General features: G+C 41.3%; 2 protein-coding genes across 2 annotated transcripts; both read left to right on the top strand.

The window, feature by feature from the left end:
- Nucleotides 1-6,878: 6,878 nt before the first annotated feature.
- LOC136392911 (olfactory receptor 1J2-like) lies at nt 6,879-7,820 on the top strand. The gene has a single exon (XM_066365592.1). It carries the CDS (start codon nt 6,879-6,881, stop codon nt 7,818-7,820), a length of 942 nt encoding a protein of 313 aa, XP_066221689.1.
- A 5,064-nt stretch (nt 7,821-12,884) lies between these two features.
- On the top strand, nt 12,885-13,856 carry LOC136391184 (olfactory receptor 1J4-like). Its single transcript, XM_066362704.1, is given in 1 exon segment — nt 12,885-13,856. A coding segment is annotated over 1 exon segment (972 nt).
- The last annotated feature ends 6,067 nt before the right edge of the window (nt 13,857-19,923 follow it).

Genomic DNA, 19,923 nt, shown 5'->3' with positions numbered 1-19,923 from the left:
AGGGACAGCCACCCTAACCCCTGGGCTGAGTCACTCCCCAAATCTGAAGTGAATATTTCCCCTGGAAACAGCAATACCAACAAAGGGAAGCAGGACACCAGCCAAACTCTTCCAAGGCACTCAGAGCAGAGTTGCTTAGAAGGAGGAAGCCGTAAGGAATACAGTATTGAATGCTAGGGTCTGAGGTGCAGTGCCCCCAACCACACTGCTGAGGGCTAGCTGGAGGGCGGGCGACTGCGGGACATGGAAGCGTGGTCCCATCGGCAGGGGGGGGAGTGGGGCAGAAGTCGGGTTGGCCATGACTGAGGCCAGGCGTGAGCTCAGTCTCACCTGGCAAAGGCAGAAAGGGCACACGAAAGCGGTCCAGCAGGCTACAGGCCCGACCGCAATCCTGCCCGCAGGGGAAAGGCAAAAGCCTGGGATCTACAGAAACCATGGCTGAGCACCGGCACACTGCCCTGCCCGACCCACAGAGCCAGGGCTTGTGGCCCAACATGTGAGCGCAACTCCGCCCGCGGGAGTAAGGCAAAAACCTGGGAACAGGAGCAGACCAACGGATGAGCACAGGCGCGCGGCCCCACCCGGCCCACGCACAGCCCAGGCTTCCGGCCTGATTCAGAAGCACAGTTCCACCCACGGGGGCGGGGTGAAAGCCCAGGAAGAGGCGGAGATCCGCGGCGGAGCAAAGGTGCTCACCCTTGTCCTTGGTGCCGAGGTTTGCGGCCCGGGGCACAGCACACAGCCCCACCATGGTGGCAGGGCGAAGGCTGAGGCTTGTAGACCCGGGACATGATGAATACAGCCCCTCCCGTGGAGGAGATGCAGAAACCACAGTGACAGCCGCAGCCGGCTAGCACCAGCAATGCCCATACCCGAACGTCCAAGGCAGCGGCAGAGGGGGTGGTCCCCTTCAGTACTTCAACAAAAAATATCAAGTACCTAGGAGTAAATTTAACCAAGGATGTTAAAGACTTATACTCAGAAAATTATAAAACATTTATAAAATAAATCAAGGAAGATACAAACAAGTGGAAGCATATACCGTGCTCATGGTTAGAAAGAATAAACATCATTAAAATGTCTATATTACCCAAAGCAATTTATAAATTCAATGAAATACCAATTAAAATACCAATGACATACTTCAAAGATATAGAACACATATTCCAAAAATTACATGGAACCAAAAGAGAACACGAATAGCCTCAGCAATCTTAAAAAAGAAGAATAAAGTGGGAGTATCACACTTCCTGATATCAAGTTATACTACAAGGCCATTGTACTCAAAACAGCTTGGTACTGGCATAAGAACAGGCACATAGATCAATGGAACAGAACAGAGAACCCAGAAATAAACCCACACCTTTATGGACAACTGATATTTGACAAAGGAGGTAAGAGCATACAATGGAGTAAAGATAGCCTCTTCAACAAATGGTGGTGGGAAAATTGGACAGCTACCTGCAAAAAAATGAAACTAGACCACCAGCTTACACCATTCACAAAAATAAACTCAAAATGGATAAAAGATTTAAATGTAAGCTGTGAAACCATAAGCATCTTAGAAGAAAACATAGGCAGTAAGCTCTCCAACATCTCTTGCAACAATATATTTGCTGATTTATTTCCACGGGCAAGGGAAAAAAAAATACAGGGTATACAAATGGAATTATATCAAACTAAAAAGCTAAAGACAATAAGAACAGAATAAAAAGACAAACTACACAATGGGAGAATATATTCAACAATACGTCTGATAAGGGGTTAATAACCAACATTTATAAAGAACTTGTAAAACTCAATACCGGGAAGATAAACAATCCAATCAATAAATGAGCAAAAGAGATGAATAGACACTTCTCCAAAGAGGACATACAGATGGCCAATAGGCATATGAAAAAATGCTCAACATCACTAATTAGAGAAATGCAAATTAAAACCACAATGAGATATCACCTCAGATATCTGACACCAGTCAGAATGGCGCTCATCAACAAAACAACACAGAATAAGTGCTGGCCAGGATGTGGAGAAAAGGGAACCCTTCTGCACTGCTGGTGGGAATGCAGACTGGTACAGCCACTGTGGAAAACAGTATCGAGATCCTCAAAAAATTAAAAATTGAACTGCCTTTTGACCCAGCTATTCCACTTTTAGGAATATACCCTAAGAACACCATAGCACTGTTTCAAAAGTAGAAATGTACCCCCATGTTTATGGCAACATTGTTCACAATAGCGAAGATCTGGAAACAGCCCAAGTGTCCATCAGTGGACAAGTGGATTAAAAAGCAATGGTACATATACAATGGAATACTGTAGGGCCATGAAAATGAAGGAAATCTTACCTTTTGCAATAACATGGATGGACATGGAAGCTATTATGTCAAGTGAAAAAACGCCAGGCAGAAAAAGAAAAAAATATCATATGACCTCACTCATTTGAGGAATCCAATGAACAATGTGAACTGAGAAACGGAATTGAGACAGAGGCGGGATCAAAGAGACCAGGGGAAAAGAGAACAGAGATAAAGAGGATGATAGAATGGGATAAACCTGAAGGGAAGGGGGGAGGGTACAGTGAGGAGGGGGGTAAGGGAGATGTTGAGGAGAATATGGGGGAGGGGGGATGAATTTGGGGCAACACTAGAATCTATGTAAACAGAATAAATTAAAATCAATTAAAAAAAGTCTGTATAGGGTGCTGAGTACAATGAAAGCACAGAGGGGAGCAGTCAAACCTAAATTTTGGAGGGTCAAGCAGGTAGGCTTGTAAGATGTTAGTTACATGTAAACAGGCACCCCAGACAAGAAAAACAAGTAGAAGGTGACATAGACACTGAGGAAGAACTTTTGGGAGAAAAAGAGGAATAGAAAAAGTGCTGGAAAAGACAAAGGATGACAAGTTTGGGAAACTATATTATCAAGAAAATTAGAATTAAAAAAAGAAGAAGAAAAAAAGAAAATTAGAATGGCTGAAGTGGTACACTTCAACAGAGGAAGAGGTTCAGGACATGACCAGAGAAATTAGCAGAAATGAGTCATGTATTACCTTGGACATCATATTGGACAGTCTGTACTTTATGCAAAAGGAAAGAGGGAGGGAGCCAAAAAGGGATCTGATCAGAAGATTGATGGTGCCATATTGGAAACTATCACCGTAGGTAAATAATGGATAATCATTTTACTGTAGCCAACCAGGCAGTGGCACATGGATAAAGCATCCAACTGGGATGCAGAGGATCCAGGATTGAAACCTCGAGGTTGCTAACATGAGCATGGGCTCCCCAGCTTGAGCACGGTGTCACTAGCTTGAGCATGGGATCATAAACATAACCCCATGGTCACTGGCTTGAGCCCAAAGGTTGCTGGCATGAGCAAGGGGTCACTCACACTGCTGGAGCCCCACACAAGGCATATATGAGAAAGCAGTCAATAAACAACTATGGTGCCACAAGGAAGAATTGATGCTTCTCATCTCTCTATCTTCCTATCTGCTTGTCTCTCTCTCTGTCTCTGTCACACACAAAACAACAATAATAATAATTTTACTGTAAATGAAGGGAATATTGGCAGGGCAAGGATGGAGTGATGAAAGTAAGGCAAGAAGCAAGGAGACTAGTAAGGAAATGGTCACGGTCATTCAGAAAAGAGATTATAAAAGTATATCAAATAAAGGAGTTAGAGAGAACTATATATATTAAGGTTTTCTTCAGAGTCAGAATCTAAAAGATGTAGTAAGTAATTTTGATATGAGCTAATTTTCATCAGACCATAGTAAAGGAGGAAAACAAAGTACCTAAAAACCTCTCTTGAAATTTATGGCTTGGACAGCTGAGTGTATAATGGTGCTATTTACTGAGATAGGGAACAACCACAGAGAGACTGATTTGATAAGTTTTTCACACACTGAGTATGGAGTACCAATATCTAAGGAAGATATTCAGGAGGAAGGTGGATTTATCTTGGATAGAGATGGAAATTCATGGACCACCAACACAGGGGAGAATGAAATTGCCTAAAAAGAAAGGAGATGAGTTGAGAAAAGAGGACAAGAAAGAAGAAGAGAAAGAGGGAAGGATAGGGAATAGAGCTGAGGACAGACCATAGGGAACACTGACAATTAAAGAAATGGCAGAGAAAGAGTGTCCCAAAAAAAGACATCAAAGAACAAGAGACGTAGGAAAATGTGGGATCCAGAGAACTAAGAAAAGAGAAGTTTAGGTGTTTTTAAAAATCCACTGAATTTATAAAGGAATTTGGTTGTGATGTGACCAGTAGTAATGTCAGTGAGTAGTGGGAAGGGAAGCCAGTTTACAGTGGATTGAGGAGGAAACGGAAAGAAAGGAAGAGCAGGAAAGTCAGTAAGAGAGTGATAAGCCATGAAACCCATCCTGGAGAGGTCACAGAGTGAAGACAAAACAAATTTGGGGGGGACATGGACAGGCCCAGAGACTGAGTAGAATTTATGAGACCAAATGTTCAATATAATGGGTAAGGTGGGAAAAGAACAAAGAATTGAGTGTCTAAATTTAATATTTTACAGGCAAAGCAAATCCAGTCTCTGTAATAAGGCCATGGGAAGAGATGGCAAAAGTGCAATGGAAGTCAAGGTCATGGAAGATGAGATTGAAGACTAAGTACACCACATTGTTGAATGGTTCATTCATGCAAATGCTGATGACTCCCAAGATGATAGTGATTGGTAGGAGGGACGTCAACTGATCCAAGTGTCAAAATCCATAACAAAATAGGAATAATTTCAGTTTGGTAGTTGGTGGTGTAAGCTTTGACATATGACAGTTTCTATGTTTTTGTCCAGTATTAAAAAGGTTTTATGAAGAAAGATGTCTAATTACAGCATAATTTTAAAAGAGAGTAATTAGTTTCAGCTTAGTTTCCATCAATAAGGGAAGAGTTAAGGCAACTATGGCATGCTTCCATTGGCATATTATGTAACCATTAGAATTATGTTTATAAAAAGCTTATGATATAATTTGGAAAAAAAGAATATAAAACTATATAGATGCATGCTTACAACCATTTTCTTCCAAAAAACCTAAATTTTCAAGAAAGCAACAAAACCTCCAAAAAAGTTGATTATCCTCCTTTTCCCACTTTGCATTCACTAATGATCACTGGAGAGAAAAAAAACACAACATCATTTCCTTTGGGCTAACTGGTGGGTTAGTGCCCAATGAGACCCCTTTGTGTGGAATATGGTCCTACCTAAATTCTCAGAGGTCATTCGATCATTTGATTTTCTGTTTGGACCCAGCTGGGACCATTCTCTTCTCTAATCCCTGGAGTTTGACCTACGGCAAAGGCCGGGAAAGCAGAGCCTGGAACAGAAGGAAGACCAGGGGGCCTTTAGGGACTTTCTCTGTGGGTTCATTCTCCAAGGTCCCAGCACAAACATACCTCCCACAGGAAATGTTTTCTGAAGAAGTCAAGGGGGAAATTGGACAATTAATCCAAGCTGATGCATGTCTTTAACCAGAAATTACAAGTTCTGCTCCCTATGCTCCAGGGTTCTCTTCTTGGCTAGTTATACCCTTCAATTCATAGCTCTAAGACTGGTAGACAGAAGTGAGAGTCAGAGCTTGTAGCATTTCTTCTCGAAGCCCATGAATGTCTTGGATCTTGGACGCTGTCTCCTAACGAGATTCTCCAGACACACCAACTGGATCATAAATTGCAGGTCAGGTCAGTATTACGAATGGAATGGGTAGTATTGTCTCAGCAATATATGAATTTACACATGTGTATAGAAGAGGAAGATTAAGATTGCTTCCATGCTGATTTTGACATGGAATAGGAAAGACAATGAAAAAGACAGAGAGAGAGAAGAGACATGAAGTGACAGAAGAATGAAGACACAGCGGCATAGAGTAAGATGGAAGGAAGCAGAAAATGAGGGAGAGAAAGATAAAGTGGTCCAGCCAAATAGCTCAGTTAGTTACAGCATCAACCCAATATTCCAAGGTTGCAAGATGATCCAGATATAAGAAAAAAACCAATGATGACATGAATAAGTGGAACAACACATCAATGGTTCTCTCTCTCTCTCCTCTCTCAATTCAATCAATCAATACTTTTTTTAAAGAAAGATAAAGTAAAGGGATAGATAGGAAAAGAGAAAGAGGTAAAAAGAAATTAAAGTAACCCAAGAGATATAGACAGAACTATGGGGAAGCAGCAGCTTTTAGGACGGACTCCCACTTCCTTTGGATCCTGACATGGAACACCAGACCCGGACCACTCAGAACGCAGGCATTCCAAAACCATTTAGGTGGTTAAGCCAGGAGTTTAAAGAAGGCCTCCAGCACTTTCAAACTATCTCCCTCACTGCAGTGTGGAGAATGAATTAACACACTATCCAGTTTCTTAAGGATCCTTTACTGAATTGAAATAAAAGTATAAGTATATTGAAGAGTTTTCTTTATGGAATGCAACACTATTCTTTGCATACTTGCATTTAAAAATGTGCTTCTCATCTGAAATTTAACAATGGGGACTGAAGTCAAATCTTGTAAAAGTTGTATGCCACAGATGATGGCTTGGAGTGCTCACCACAGAGCAATTTTGGTTCAATAACAGCTGAGACATCATAATCAACACATTCTTAACCTCAGTGCTAAAGATGCACAAATTCTATCTTGTCAGTGAACCAAGAAGAGCTGGCTCACATTAGCATACCTCATTGACAATGTTACTAACTCTCTTATGTGCCAACATATAAGGAACATATGAGAAACAGGCTAAGTTTCCAGTTTCTGAAATAAAACCTATATATTTACCATATGATGACTAAAAACAATTACTACAAAGCCCTTAATATTCTCAACCATTCTTCCTCCCCAGCAGACAGGGAACAGCATGCGGCTCAAGAACCAGAGCAGCGTGTCCGAGTTCCTCCTCCTGGGGCTCCCCATGCGGCCAGGGCAGCAGCGCGGGTTCTTCACCCTGTTCCTGGGCATGTACCTGACCACGGTGCTGGGCAACCTGCTCATCATCCTGCTCATCAGGCTGGACTCCCGCCTGCACACGCCCATGTACTTCTTCCTCAGCCACTTGGCCTTCACGGATGTTTCTTTTTCATCGGTCACTGTCCCGAAGATGTTGATGGACATGCAGACTAAGTACAAATCCATCCCCTATGCAGGATGTATTTCACAGATGTATTTTTTCATATTTTTTACTGCCTTAGACAGCTTCCTTATTACATCAATGGCATATGACCGATATGTTGCCATCTGTCACCCTCTTCACTACACCATCATCATGAGGAAAGAGCTGTGTGCCTTACTAGTGGCAGTGTCCTGGGTCCTGTCCTGTGCCACATCCCTTTCCCACACCCTCCTCCTGACTCAGTTATCCTTCTGTGCTGCTAACATCATTCTCCACTTCTTCTGTGACCTTGGTGCCCTGCTCAAGCTGTCCTGCTCAGACACCTTTCTCAACGAGTTGGTCATATTCACAGTAGGTGTGGCAGTCATTACTCTGCCATTTATATGTATCCTGGTATCTTATGGTTACATTGGGGCCACCATCCTGAGTGTCCCTTCCACCAAGGGGATCTGTAAAGCCCTGTCCACATGTGGGTCCCACCTCTCTGTGGTGTTTCTGTATTATGGGGCAATATTTGGGCAGTACCTTTTCCCAACAGTGAGCAGTTTCATTGACAAGGACATGATTGTGGCTCTCATGTACACAGTGATCACACCGATGTTGAACCCCTTCATCTACAGCCTTAGGAACAGGAACATGAAAGAGGCTCTTGGGAAACTTTTCAGTAAAGTAAAATTTTTCTCACAGTAATATCTATAACTTTTATTTAAATCCGAAACTCATTTTTGTTTATCTCACAGCTTTGATTTTCCATTTGAATATATCTGAATATGTTAAGGCCTCCTGAGTCATAAACACTAAGACAAATAATAGCATGTTGGATGTACTTTGTAAATATTTCTTAACTATAATTTCTCATTCTCTTAACAATGCTTCCTCACAAATAATTTTTGATTAGCAAATGCTAAATTAATCTTCTTACTGATTTCTGCAACTTGGGAGCATAAATGATACAATAATATATATATTTTTTGAATATATATATTCAGAAAATATACAGTTTTTTAATCTGTTATTTGAGGAGGTTTTTGAAAACTTTATATTTTGGGATCATAATCTTAGGCTTTAACACATCCCAGATTCTAAGGAATTAGCTATATTATTTCACTGCACAATCGTTTACAGATTAAATGGGTTTTCTTTTCATTTTATGTGTCTATTGAAATCAAAGAATACAACCTACTTGTCACTTGAATCAGAGGAAATGTATCACTCTGCTCCATGGTATAGAATGTTACAACTCTGAAGACAAAGGTCCCCGGAGGAAATCAAGACTGGCCAGGGACCTCGCAGGCCAGTACTATGCGGTTGCTATTCCTGAGCCCCACATCCAGTCATTAATGAAAGGGTGCTTCCTGCTGTCATCCTTTGTCAATACTATGACCACATTATAGAGCACACTCTCTGAACACTCATTGCTTTCCTACAAATGCCACTTCAGTTCCAGCAGACTATCCTTCATGAATATCCTGCCTGTTCAAACGGACTTTTGTGACAACATGGATGGACCTTGATTTGAGAATATTATGCTAAGTGAAATAAGTAAACCAGAAAAAGCTAAGAACTATATGACTTCACACATAGGTGGGATATAAAACTGAGACTCATGGACATAGACAAAAATGAAGTGATTACCAGTGACAGGGCTTTGACTTTGGGTGATGGGAGCACAACACAATGAATAGTTCACATCCTGTGGAAATGTATATTTGAAACCTCTATGTTCCTATGGACAAATGGCACCCCATTACATTTAATTTATAAAATCAATTTTTTTAAAAAGAATGTAAGCAAAGCTTCTCACGTTTTAGTGTGCATAAAAATTCCAGGAGAGCTTGTTAAAACACAGGTTCCCGGGATCTACCACCATGAATTCCCACTCAGTAGTTCAGGGATGGGGCCCCCAACTTTGCACATCTTCTGCTCCCACATGATTCTAAGGCTGCAGGTCAGTGAGTGGCGGTGTGAAGAGCACTGGTGTAAGGGATCAAATCATGGAGCTTGTGGGCTGCACATTTGTAACACCTTCTGTGAATTCTGGGAGGGGGGAGTGAAACAAGGGAATGCTTCAATTATTTTAGCAGTAGAGAAATGCGTGGTTCACGTGGATATTTTCAGATTGATCAGGCTGCAGTAAATGTCTTTTTTCTACTCTCTAATATCAGAGGTTTTTCCTAACCTATCAGATGCTCTCTCATATGTAATATTGACGTATCACATACTAAGGATCATGCTGTGTATCGCCACACCAGACTACGTGTTCAAGGCAAATGAAGCCAAAGCTTTGAAAAAATTACTCCTATATCCCTCAGTGGCTTTTGTCTTATTAAGCTCTGTGGGATTTCAGTGCAACTTCTAATTTTGTTAGCGACATTCAAAAACAAATTTTAATACTTTTTTTTTTTACAGAGACAGAGAGTGAGTCAGAGAGAGGGATAGACAGGAACAGACAGACCAGAACGGAGAGAGATGAGAAGCATCAATCATTAGTTTTTCATTGTGCATTGCAACACCTTAGTTGTTCATTGATTGCTTTCTCATATGTGCCTTGACCGCGGGCCTTCAGCAGACTGAGTAACTCCTTGCTGGAGCCAGCGACCTTGGGTTCAAGCTGGTGGGCTTTTTGCTCAAACCAGATGAGCCCGTGCTCAAGCTGGTGACCTCAGGGTCTCGAACCTGGGTACTTTGAATCCCAGTCCAACGCTTTATCCACTGCGCCACCGCCTGGTCAGGCAATTTTAATACTTTTAACTAACAATTATTTCACATACAATGCACAATCAAATGTACATTTGTTTTTGTTTTCTTTTTGTTTTTTAGAGAGAAAGACAGAGACGGAGAAAGGAACAGATAGGGACAAACAGACAGGAAGAGAGAGAGATGAGAAGCATTAATTCTTTGTTGTGGCACCTTAGTTGTTGTTGACTGCTTTCTCATATGTGCCTTGACTGGGGGGCTATAGCAGAGTGAGTGACCTCTTGCTCAAGCCAGTAACTTTGGGCTCAAGCCAGTGATCTTGGGCTTCAAGACAGTGACCTTTGGGCTCATGGGCTCATGTCAGCGACCATGGGGTCATGTCTATTATCCCATGCTCAAGTCTGTAACCCCCACACTCAATCTGGTGAGCCCACGCTCAAGCCAGTGACCTCGGAATTTCAAACCTGAATCTTATGTGTCCCAGCCTGACACTCTATCCACTGCCCTACTGCCTGATCAGGCAAAATGCACATTTGTTATAAAACAGGATTTGCTTTCAGAGCATCTGTATGTCCACGAAGGGACACCTGAGTTCTTGACAAGGCCCTGAACAATTTTATGGCATATGAGCTCATTCATGTCTAAAAGTCCTCATTTGACTTGCCATGCTTCTTGACATAGTCCACAAGGTAGCTGTTGTCTGGAATCCCATCCATAGTACCATTACTGTGGGCATCAACTTTTACCCCTGTTTTCATCTGTTTCTGTGACTGCCCTCTACAAAATACAGTATGTTTACCCAACTTTATTCAAAAATATAATATTTCTTAGTATATAATCAACAGGGAGAGTGACATTTAAGGCTGTGGTGAAGCCCCAAACTCTAGTATATTTGAGGTGTGAGCTGAAAATCAAAATATTTAAAAGTTTGATATTTGATATATGTGTCGACTATTAAAGAGCAACTTTCCCTTATTACTCATTAATTTCATTCTGTAAACTTTCACTTAGGCTACGAGTAAATGAAAACAATATGGCTTTGTTGCCTGTCTTTCCACAGGGTTCCGCCTGGACTTGGATTCTTTGTGTATTTTTAGGGGCATTTTCAAAGTTAGGTTCTTTTCAAAGGAGCGAGACACAGGCACTAAGAAACACAGAGCCCATTGAAATAGACACTTTTGGAGATTTTAATGTAGCCTTGATCAGATGACTGAAATAGAGATTTCAAGACTTGGTTTAACCTTTAATAAAATCTCACAGTAAGTCTTCATGTTAATTCAATAAAATATTGACTAAAACTTAAAATGCTTAAGTAGATTGATATATTGATATTGTGTGTAGCCTATGTATTGATATGCATAGCAGTAGAAATACAAATAACATTACGTTCTTATAGCAAAAGAAAGCTATAACATACTGTTTAAATAAATTCTATTTGTGTAAATAAAATTTTATGAATAAAAACCATTTTTGAAAAGTGGAAAATGAATAATGAAGGGGTGATGTAAATTGACTTTATGCTTTGTTTTCATGTCTACATTGTTTGGATTCCCATCATAGAGCAGAATTAATTGTTTAAGCAGCAAACCAAAAAGGAATGTCACCCTGGCAGTTTGGCTCAGTGGATAGAGCGTTGCCCTGGCATATGGACATCCTGCGTTTGATGCCCGGTCAGACCACAAATGAGAAGTGACCATCTGTTCCTTTCCCCCTCCCTCTCCCACTTCACTCCCTCTTCCCCTCCAACAGCCAGTGGCTCGGTAGGTTTTAGCGTTGGCCCCGGGTGCTGAGGATAGCTCGTTCGGTCTCAGTCTGTCAACCTCAGGTGCTAAAAATAGCTTGGTTGCTTTGAGCCTCAGCCCAAGATAGGGGTTGCTGGGTGGATCCAGGTGGGGGCACATGCAGGAGTCTGTCTCACTATCTCCTCTCTCTCACTTTAAAAAAAAGAAGAAGAATGTTCACTGGGGAGAAAAATGCACCTTTACATCCCAAGTTACGGCCTAACTAGGCCAAAAAATTCAGGTAGGGCAGGGCCAGTCAGAAAGTCTGTCTACATCTCTGTTTGGGCTCACACTCACAGGGCATCCACCCTGATGTTCTTCCTGAGGACAGTGTGCCCCTAAAACCATCTGCCTCAAAATTACCCGGTCCCAGACCTCATAGATGACCATCTCTGGAGGAGAAGCTTCGATTGGCATCTCTAACAAGCTCCCCAGGGGATGATGCCGAACATCAAAGTTTAGGGAACACTGCCCCAAGGCATCTGTCCCAGAGGGAGTAAGAAGGAAACTGAGCAATTAATACATGTTTAGTGCACGCCTCTAACCAAGAGCTTGGTGCTCTGTTCCCTTGGCTCCTTTCTCAGGCGGGTAGAGTAGCGTCTTCATGTCACCATTTCTGAAGCTGGTGAACTGAGAAGAGTAAACTCCAGGTTTGTGGCTGTTCTCTCTGATGTCAGTGAGAGGGTCAGGACCCAGAAACCTCCAGGTGTCCTAAAGAAAAGCTGAGAAACCAGTCCATACTCCTGGAGGCCAGATGACTTCAGCACAAGTTCAGAGCAGACTGGGTATCCGTTGTTAGGAGCAGGTGTGCGTGTACATGTGCGTGTGTGTGTGTGTGTGTGTGTGTGTGTGCGTGTGTGTACAGCTGCTCATCACTTCTCTGTGCTCTTGCTGAACTCACTTCTTATTACTAATTCCTTAAGACAGGGACTGCACAATCACCTCTGGGCAGTGGCTCTCATAACGTTAACCGTGAGCCTGGGGGAGATGAGGAATAGAGCCAGCTGCCTGCTCGAGGATGCCCTGCCTTTATCCCTAGTAGAGCTGCATACCTTTATCAAGGGCATCAAACCTTGGACCCAGGAAATACCTACTCCCTCAGTTACATTTGCCTGAGTTCCACTGAAAAAAAGACGCTGAGTTTCTTTACCAGATGACTTTGCATTTTATATTTAAGGGCATCAATGTCACCTATTGTAGGACATCTTCCAGGATCAACATTTGTTAATTATACTTCTGTTCACTGTCCTTTTATCTCTAGCAGACAGGGAGCAACATGGGGCCTGAGAACCAGAGCAGTGTGTCCGAGTTCCTCCTCCTGGGGCTCCCCATGCGGCCAGGGCAGCAGCGCGGGTTCTTCACCCTGTTCCTGGGCATGTACCTGACCACGGTGCTGGGCAACCTGCTCATCATCCTGCTCATCAGGCTGGACTCCCGCCTGCACACGCCCATGTACTTCCTCCTCAGCCACTTGGCCTTCTCTGACATTTCTCTGTCATCCGTCACTGTCCCGAAGATGCTCACGAACATGCAGACTCGGCAACAATCCATCTCCTATGTGGGATGCATTGCTCAGGTGTATAGTTTTATACCTTTTGGTGTTATTGACAGTTTCCTTCTGGCAATGATGATATATGACAGGTAAGTGGCCATCTGTCATCCTCTACACTACACCATGATCATGACAAAGGGGCTGTGTGTGCTGCTGGTGGCCGGCTCTTGGATCATCAACTGTGCCCATGCCCTGACACACACCCTTCTCTTGCTCCGACTGTCCTTCTGTGCCAACAGCACCATCAGTCACTTCTTCTGTGAACTCACTGTGCTCCTGAGGCTGAGCTGCTCTCACATCTCCCTCAATGAGCTGGTCATCTTCACCGAGGGAGGAATGGCTGTACTCCCACCTTTGGGTATTGTTTTGGGCTCATATGTCCATGTAGGGTGCATCATCTTGAGGGTCCCCATCATTAAGAAATTGTTAAAAACCTTTTCTACCTGTGGCTCCCATCTCCTTGCGGTGTCTTTGTACTATGGGGGAGTTGCAAGTGTTTATATATTTTCCTCCTCATGGGATTCCAAAAACATTATGGCTTCAGTCATGTACACGGTAGTTACCCCCATGCTGAACCCCTTCATCTACAGCCTGAGGAACAGAGATATCAACCAGGCCTTGGAAATGTGTGTCAACGGGGTTAACTGCTTTAAGTGGCAATCACTACATCCTCTTATTATAGTCAGGAGCAAGTGAGATACATGTCCTGTAACAGTGTATGGTTGTCACTTCCATATAACTTCAACAGAGTACACATTCTGTTGTCATAGATAAGTGTTGTTAAAATGTCAACTAGCCTGACTAGGCAGTGGCACAGTGGATAGAGCATCAGACTGGGACATGGAGGACCCAGGTTGGAAACCCCGAGGTCGCCGGCTTGAACGTGGGCTCATCTGGTTTGAACAAGGCTCATCAGCTTCCAAGGTCGCTGCCTTGAGCAAGGGGTCATTTGGTCTGCTGTAGCCTCCCGGTCAAGGCACACATGATGAAGCAATCAATGAACAATTAAGGAACCAAGAAGAATTGATGCTTCTCATTTTTCACCCTTCCTGTCCATCTGTCCCTCTTCTGTCTCTGTCTCTGTCACATACAAAAAAAGAAATGTCTACTAGGTCACATTTGTTAACTGCACTGTTAATAATCTTAATAATTCTTCACTCCTAAATTATTTCTTTTCTTATTCATCAACTTTTACAAGATGTATGCAAAATATTATGCAAAACATGTTGCATAATTATAATTATGGGTTTTCCAGCTTCTTCTTTGGGATATGGCAGGTTTTGCTTATGTGTATTTTCACTATGGTATTGACAACACACGGATTTAGCATCGTGATTCACTTCTAGAGAACTTGTGAACTCTTTTTTTAAATTGATTCCTTTATGCTGGCTTACACTGACTTTAAGCTAATTTGGCATAATTCTTCCCAACTCACATTCAATGACATTGTGTTGGCAGGCTAAAATCACCCATGGTAAGAATAATTACACTATGAAAATTGGCAAGTGCTCCAAAACTAGGCCTTTTTAATAAAAGAAAGAGAGGCTTTTATAAATACATTTAACAACATACCACTGCATTTATAATGAGGAGATATGTCTATAATTAGGAGAAATATACTGTATTTTTCGCTCCATAAGACGCACATTTTCCCCCCCAAAAGTCGATGGGGAAATGCCCATGTATCTTATGGAGCGAATAATATGGTATTTTATTAAATATTTTAACACACCATTTGGTTCAGAATATTTTTTTTCTTATTTTCCTCCTTAAAACCCAAGTTGTGTCTAATGTTAAGGTGCCTTTTATGGAACAAAAAAATCAGTAATCAGGAGATATAAAAGGTAAGCAAAAGGTCTTACCTTTACATCTCATCTATTTCTAATATTATTATATCATTTTATAGCTATATCTATAGATATAGTTATATATATAAATATAGATTAGAGATGCTGTAAGAGTATAGGTACTAATATATACAGTTATAGATATGTTACATACACAGATATAGATAGAGAAACTGAGATACCAAAATAATACAGGTAATAAAGATGTGGCTTTCTTGTGGTTAGTGTTTATATGGTATTTCTTTTCCATCATTTAAAACTCTTCTATGTCCTTATTTCTGTGAGATGTTCATTGTTAACTGTGACTCTGAATTTAGCTCTTTTTATGTAGAGCAACCATTATTCTATTTCTGAAGAGTTTTACCTATGTATATCTAATGCGATCATAATAAAGTTTAATTTATATTTTTCATATTGCTATGTTTTTTAATGATGATATGTGTTTCACATTTGTTCTTTCATGTCTCACTCTTTTTTGATTAATCATATATATAAATTATTCTATTTCCTTTTTAATTTATTAATTAAACATGATTATAATTAGTGTATAATTCTTTGCTTTGTGCAGCAATTACTTCTTACTTTCCCTTTAATTATTAATTATATTTTAATATAAAAAAACATGGAATTTAGATTTTAACCATTGGAGGAATACAATTCAGTGGCATTTAGAACACTCATCATCAATTACTCATTCTGGGAGCCCTAAAGGAATCTGTATTAAACATCAATTCAATTGAGTATTTTGCAACTGTGAAGAGATAAGAAGAAAAATATCTATCTATCAACATAGAGGAATATCAGAATATATTGTTAAATGGGGGAAAAAAGCAATTTGTGGAAGAGTATTTGTAGCATGTTACTTTTTATGTAAAAATGAATGGGAAATAAAATATTCATATGTTTGCTCATGTGACCAAACAGAGGCACAGGAAAAATAAATCAGAAACTAATGAGATCTTTTACCTGTAGGTGGTGGGTCAGAATGATGAGAAATGAGTATAATTCTTTGAATAGTTTTGACTATGTTGTTCTTTGTCCCTAAAAAAAATAAATAGAAGAGCTTAACCAGGGGGTGGTGCATTGGATAGAGCAATGACTAGAGATGCTGAAGACCCAGGTTCAAAACCCTGATGTCATCAACTTTAGTGTGGACTCATCTGACTTGAGTGCAGGCTCACCAGCTTGAGTGCTGACTTGAACCCAAAGCTTGATGGCTTGAGCTAAGGCTGTTGGCTTGAGTCCAAGTCAGTGGCTTGAGCCCAAGGTCATTGGCTTGAGCCCAAGATTGCTGGATTGAGAAAGGGGTCACTAGCTTAGCTGGAACCACCTGGTCAAGACATATATAAAAAGCAATCAATTGAACAACTAACAGTGCCGCAAATACGAGTTGATGCTTCTCATTTATCTCTCTTCTGGTCTGTCTCTGTCTCTCTCCCTCTCTAAAAACAATAAAAATAGGTCCTGGCTGAATGGCTCAGTTGTAGAGCATCAGCCTGGTGTATCAATGTCCCGGGTTCGATTCCCAGTCAGGGCACACAGGAGAAGCAACCATCTGCTTCTCCACTCTTCCCCTTACCCCTCCTCTTTCACTTTCTCTCTCTTACTCTCTTCTCCTCCCACAGCCATGGCTCAGTTGGAACCGATGCATGAACCTCAGGCACTGAGGATGGCTTTGTGGAGCCTTAGCTTCAGGTGCTAAAAAAAATAGCTTGGTTGTGAGCATGGTCCCAGACGAGTGTCACCAGGTTGATACCAGTCAGGGCACAGGTGGGAGTCTGTCTCTCTACTTCCCTTCCTCTCACTGGGAAAAAGAAGAAAATAAATAAATAAATAAAAATAAAGAAAGTGGTGAATAAAGGAAAATAGAATAAGGAAAAACAAATGAACCAAACTACATTTTCAAATTAATGCCATAATTAGACTAAAAGTGAAAATATATAATCTAAATAATTTTTAACCATAATTATGTCTATATACTCCCACAACAATAAAAAAAAACAACTAAAAACAAAGTTTTAAGCTGTACTTAGTGTGTCATTAACTGTGGCATGAGTTCACCATTCTGAAACACTTCCCTGGGCACCCAAAGATTCAGCAAATAAGTAACCTGGAGCAGAGGGAGGGAGCCCCACTCCCGGGGAAGGTGCTGTGCACACGGAGAAGGAGGGGCTGCAAAGAACTCTGTGGTGTCCAACGAGAACTGGCAATCTCAGTTTGAACTCATGGGATTTTACATGTATAATAGATAGAAATTTATATGTTATATGTCAAAATCTATTCAGTTCTCATATCCCATTCTTTCTGTCCCACTCCTGACCCACCTCCTGTGGGTAAATATTCCTTTAGTTTCATACTTTCTAGTTTTTACTTGTGTTTCTTTTCTATGTCTTTCCCAGTTGGCTTCTCTGAGAACATTTGGAATCCTCAAAGCAATGAACAAACCTAAAGCTTCAAAATGAATAACAACAGTAATGCATTATAGTTCAGAGAATAAGTAAGAATCCATGAGTCCCTAATGATATACATACATAAACATCAAACAAGTACAGAATAAGAGTAAGTTTCTTATTACAGGAGATTACATGTAATAAACAAAGAAAAATATAGAATGAAAAAATCTCCATTTGGCACCATGTTTGCAATAATTTAGTCATTTAGGAATCCCCAATAAATGTTAAATATAGCGTGTAAAATTTAAGAAAGAAAAAGTTATGTTTATATAGTATCAAAATATCTACCTAAGGCCCTGGCCGGTTGGCTCCGTGGTAGAGTGTTGGCCTGGCATGCAGGGGTCCCAGGTTCGATTCCCGGCCAGGGCACACAGGAGAAGCGCCCATCTGCTTCTCCACCCCTCCCCCTCTCCTTCCTCTCTGTCTCTCTCTTCCCCTCCCGCAGCCGAGGCTCCATTGGAGCAAAGATGGCCCGGGCGCTGGGGATGGCTCCTTGGCCTCTGCCCCAGGTGCTAGAGTGGCTCTGGTCGCGACAGAGCATCGCCCCATAGTGGGCAGAGCGTCGCCCCCTGGTGGGAGAGGCAGGTGGATCCCGGTCGGGCGCATGCAGGAGTCTGTCTGACTATCTCTCCCCGTTTCCAGCTTCAGAAAAATACAAAAAAATATATATATCTACCTAAATGATCTTTTTTTTTTTTTTTTTTTTGTATTTTTCTGAAGTGAGCAGTGGGGAGGCAGAGAGACAGAGAGACAGACTCCTGCATGTGCCTGACAGGGATCCACATGCATGCCCACTAGGGGGTGATGATCCGCACATCAGGGCCATTGTTCTGTTGCAACCGAAGCCATTCTAGTGCCTGAGGAGGAGGCCATGGTGCCGTCCTCAGCACCTGGGCCAACTTTGCTCCAAGGAGCCTTGGCTGCAGGTAGGAGAAGAGAGAGACTGAGAGAAAGGAGAGGGACAAGGGTAGAGAAGCAGTCAGGGTTCTCCTGTATGCCCTGGCTGAGAATCAAACCCAGGACTTCCACACGATGGGCTGACACTCTACCACTGAGCCAACCGGTCAGGGCCCTAAATGATCCTTATTGATTACAAGCTTAAAAGAGTAAGTTTAAGAAAATGGTATCTTTTGTACGTGGCTTACCAATTTTCCAAGCACCATTTATTAAAGAGGCTTTCTTATCTCCATTGTATGTTTCTGGCTCCTTTGTCGAAAATTTTTTGTCCATGTATACATGTGGGTTTTATTCCTGGGCTCTGGATTCTGTTCCATTAGTCTGTATGTCTGTTTTTTTCTCAATACCATGCTGTTTTGATTATTATGACTCTACAGTATAATTTGAAGCACGCTTTGTGATACCTGTGGTTTCATTCTTTTTCCTCAGGATTACTTTGGCTATACAGTTTTTTTTTATGGTTCCAAACAAATCTGGTGATTTCTTATTCTTTTTTTTAATAACATTGGGATTTAGATGGGAATTGCATTAAATCTGTGTATTGCTTTTGGAAATATGGCATTATATTGAGTGAAATTAGTAAATCAGAGAAAGCTAAGAACTATATGATTTCACACATTTGGTGGGATATAAAACTGAAACTCATAAACATAGATAAAAGTGAAGTGGTTACCAGGGGGAGGGGAAAGGGAAGGGAGTTGGTTGAGGTGGTAAAGAGAAACAGATAGTGACTGAAAAGAATTTAACGTCGGGTGATGAGTATACAACATAAAGAACAGTTCAAATGTTATAGAAATGTTTACCTGAAACCTCTGTACTTTTATTGATCAATGTCATCCTATTAAATTTAATTTTCTAAAGAAAAAATTTTTTTAAAGAATAAACATGGTACCTTTACAGAAGAGAACCTGGAAGACACCACCTTAGCCAACATCATAAATAAAAACATTAGGAACTTGAAAAATTAATGTCAAATACCTTCTAATAAAATGCACTGTGTTATATTGGCTCAAAACCCAAGCCTGAAATATACATATATACATATACATAGAAAAGAAACGTAGTTAAATGTTAATTTAACTAGTGGGGAATCTGGGTAAAGCCTTCCTGGAATTCTCTATATCATTTTTACAGCTTTTCTGTTTATTTAAAATCATTTCAAAACAAAAGTATGAAAAGTCCCTTACCCTGCTGGAACAATGCCCAAGAAGAAAGGAGCCCCGAGCATCAGTGGAATGAGGGACACTGTCCCCTAGGACTCCAGTCCCTCTGGCTACAGCTCCCAAAGGCAGTCAGAAATTAGCCCAGAGCTTGGGGACTGGGTTTCAGCCACTCATTAGTAATTGTTATCTTTGCACTCATTTCTCTAGAGCTGGTTAAGTAAATTAAAAGTCGGTAGAAGGGCCAGGGCCACAGATGTTTCTTCTCTGTGTCTGGACCTAAGGCCTCCTGAAGAAACCTGAGGAGTCGGGCAGCAGTCTGGAGCAGAAGGGTCTGACTCAGCAG

The sequence above is a fragment of the Saccopteryx leptura genome, chromosome 2 (assembly GCF_036850995.1).
Source record: "Saccopteryx leptura isolate mSacLep1 chromosome 2, mSacLep1_pri_phased_curated, whole genome shotgun sequence".
NCBI lineage: Eukaryota > Metazoa > Chordata > Mammalia > Chiroptera > Emballonuridae > Saccopteryx > Saccopteryx leptura.
This window is presented reverse-complemented; position numbering and strand designations above follow the sequence as displayed.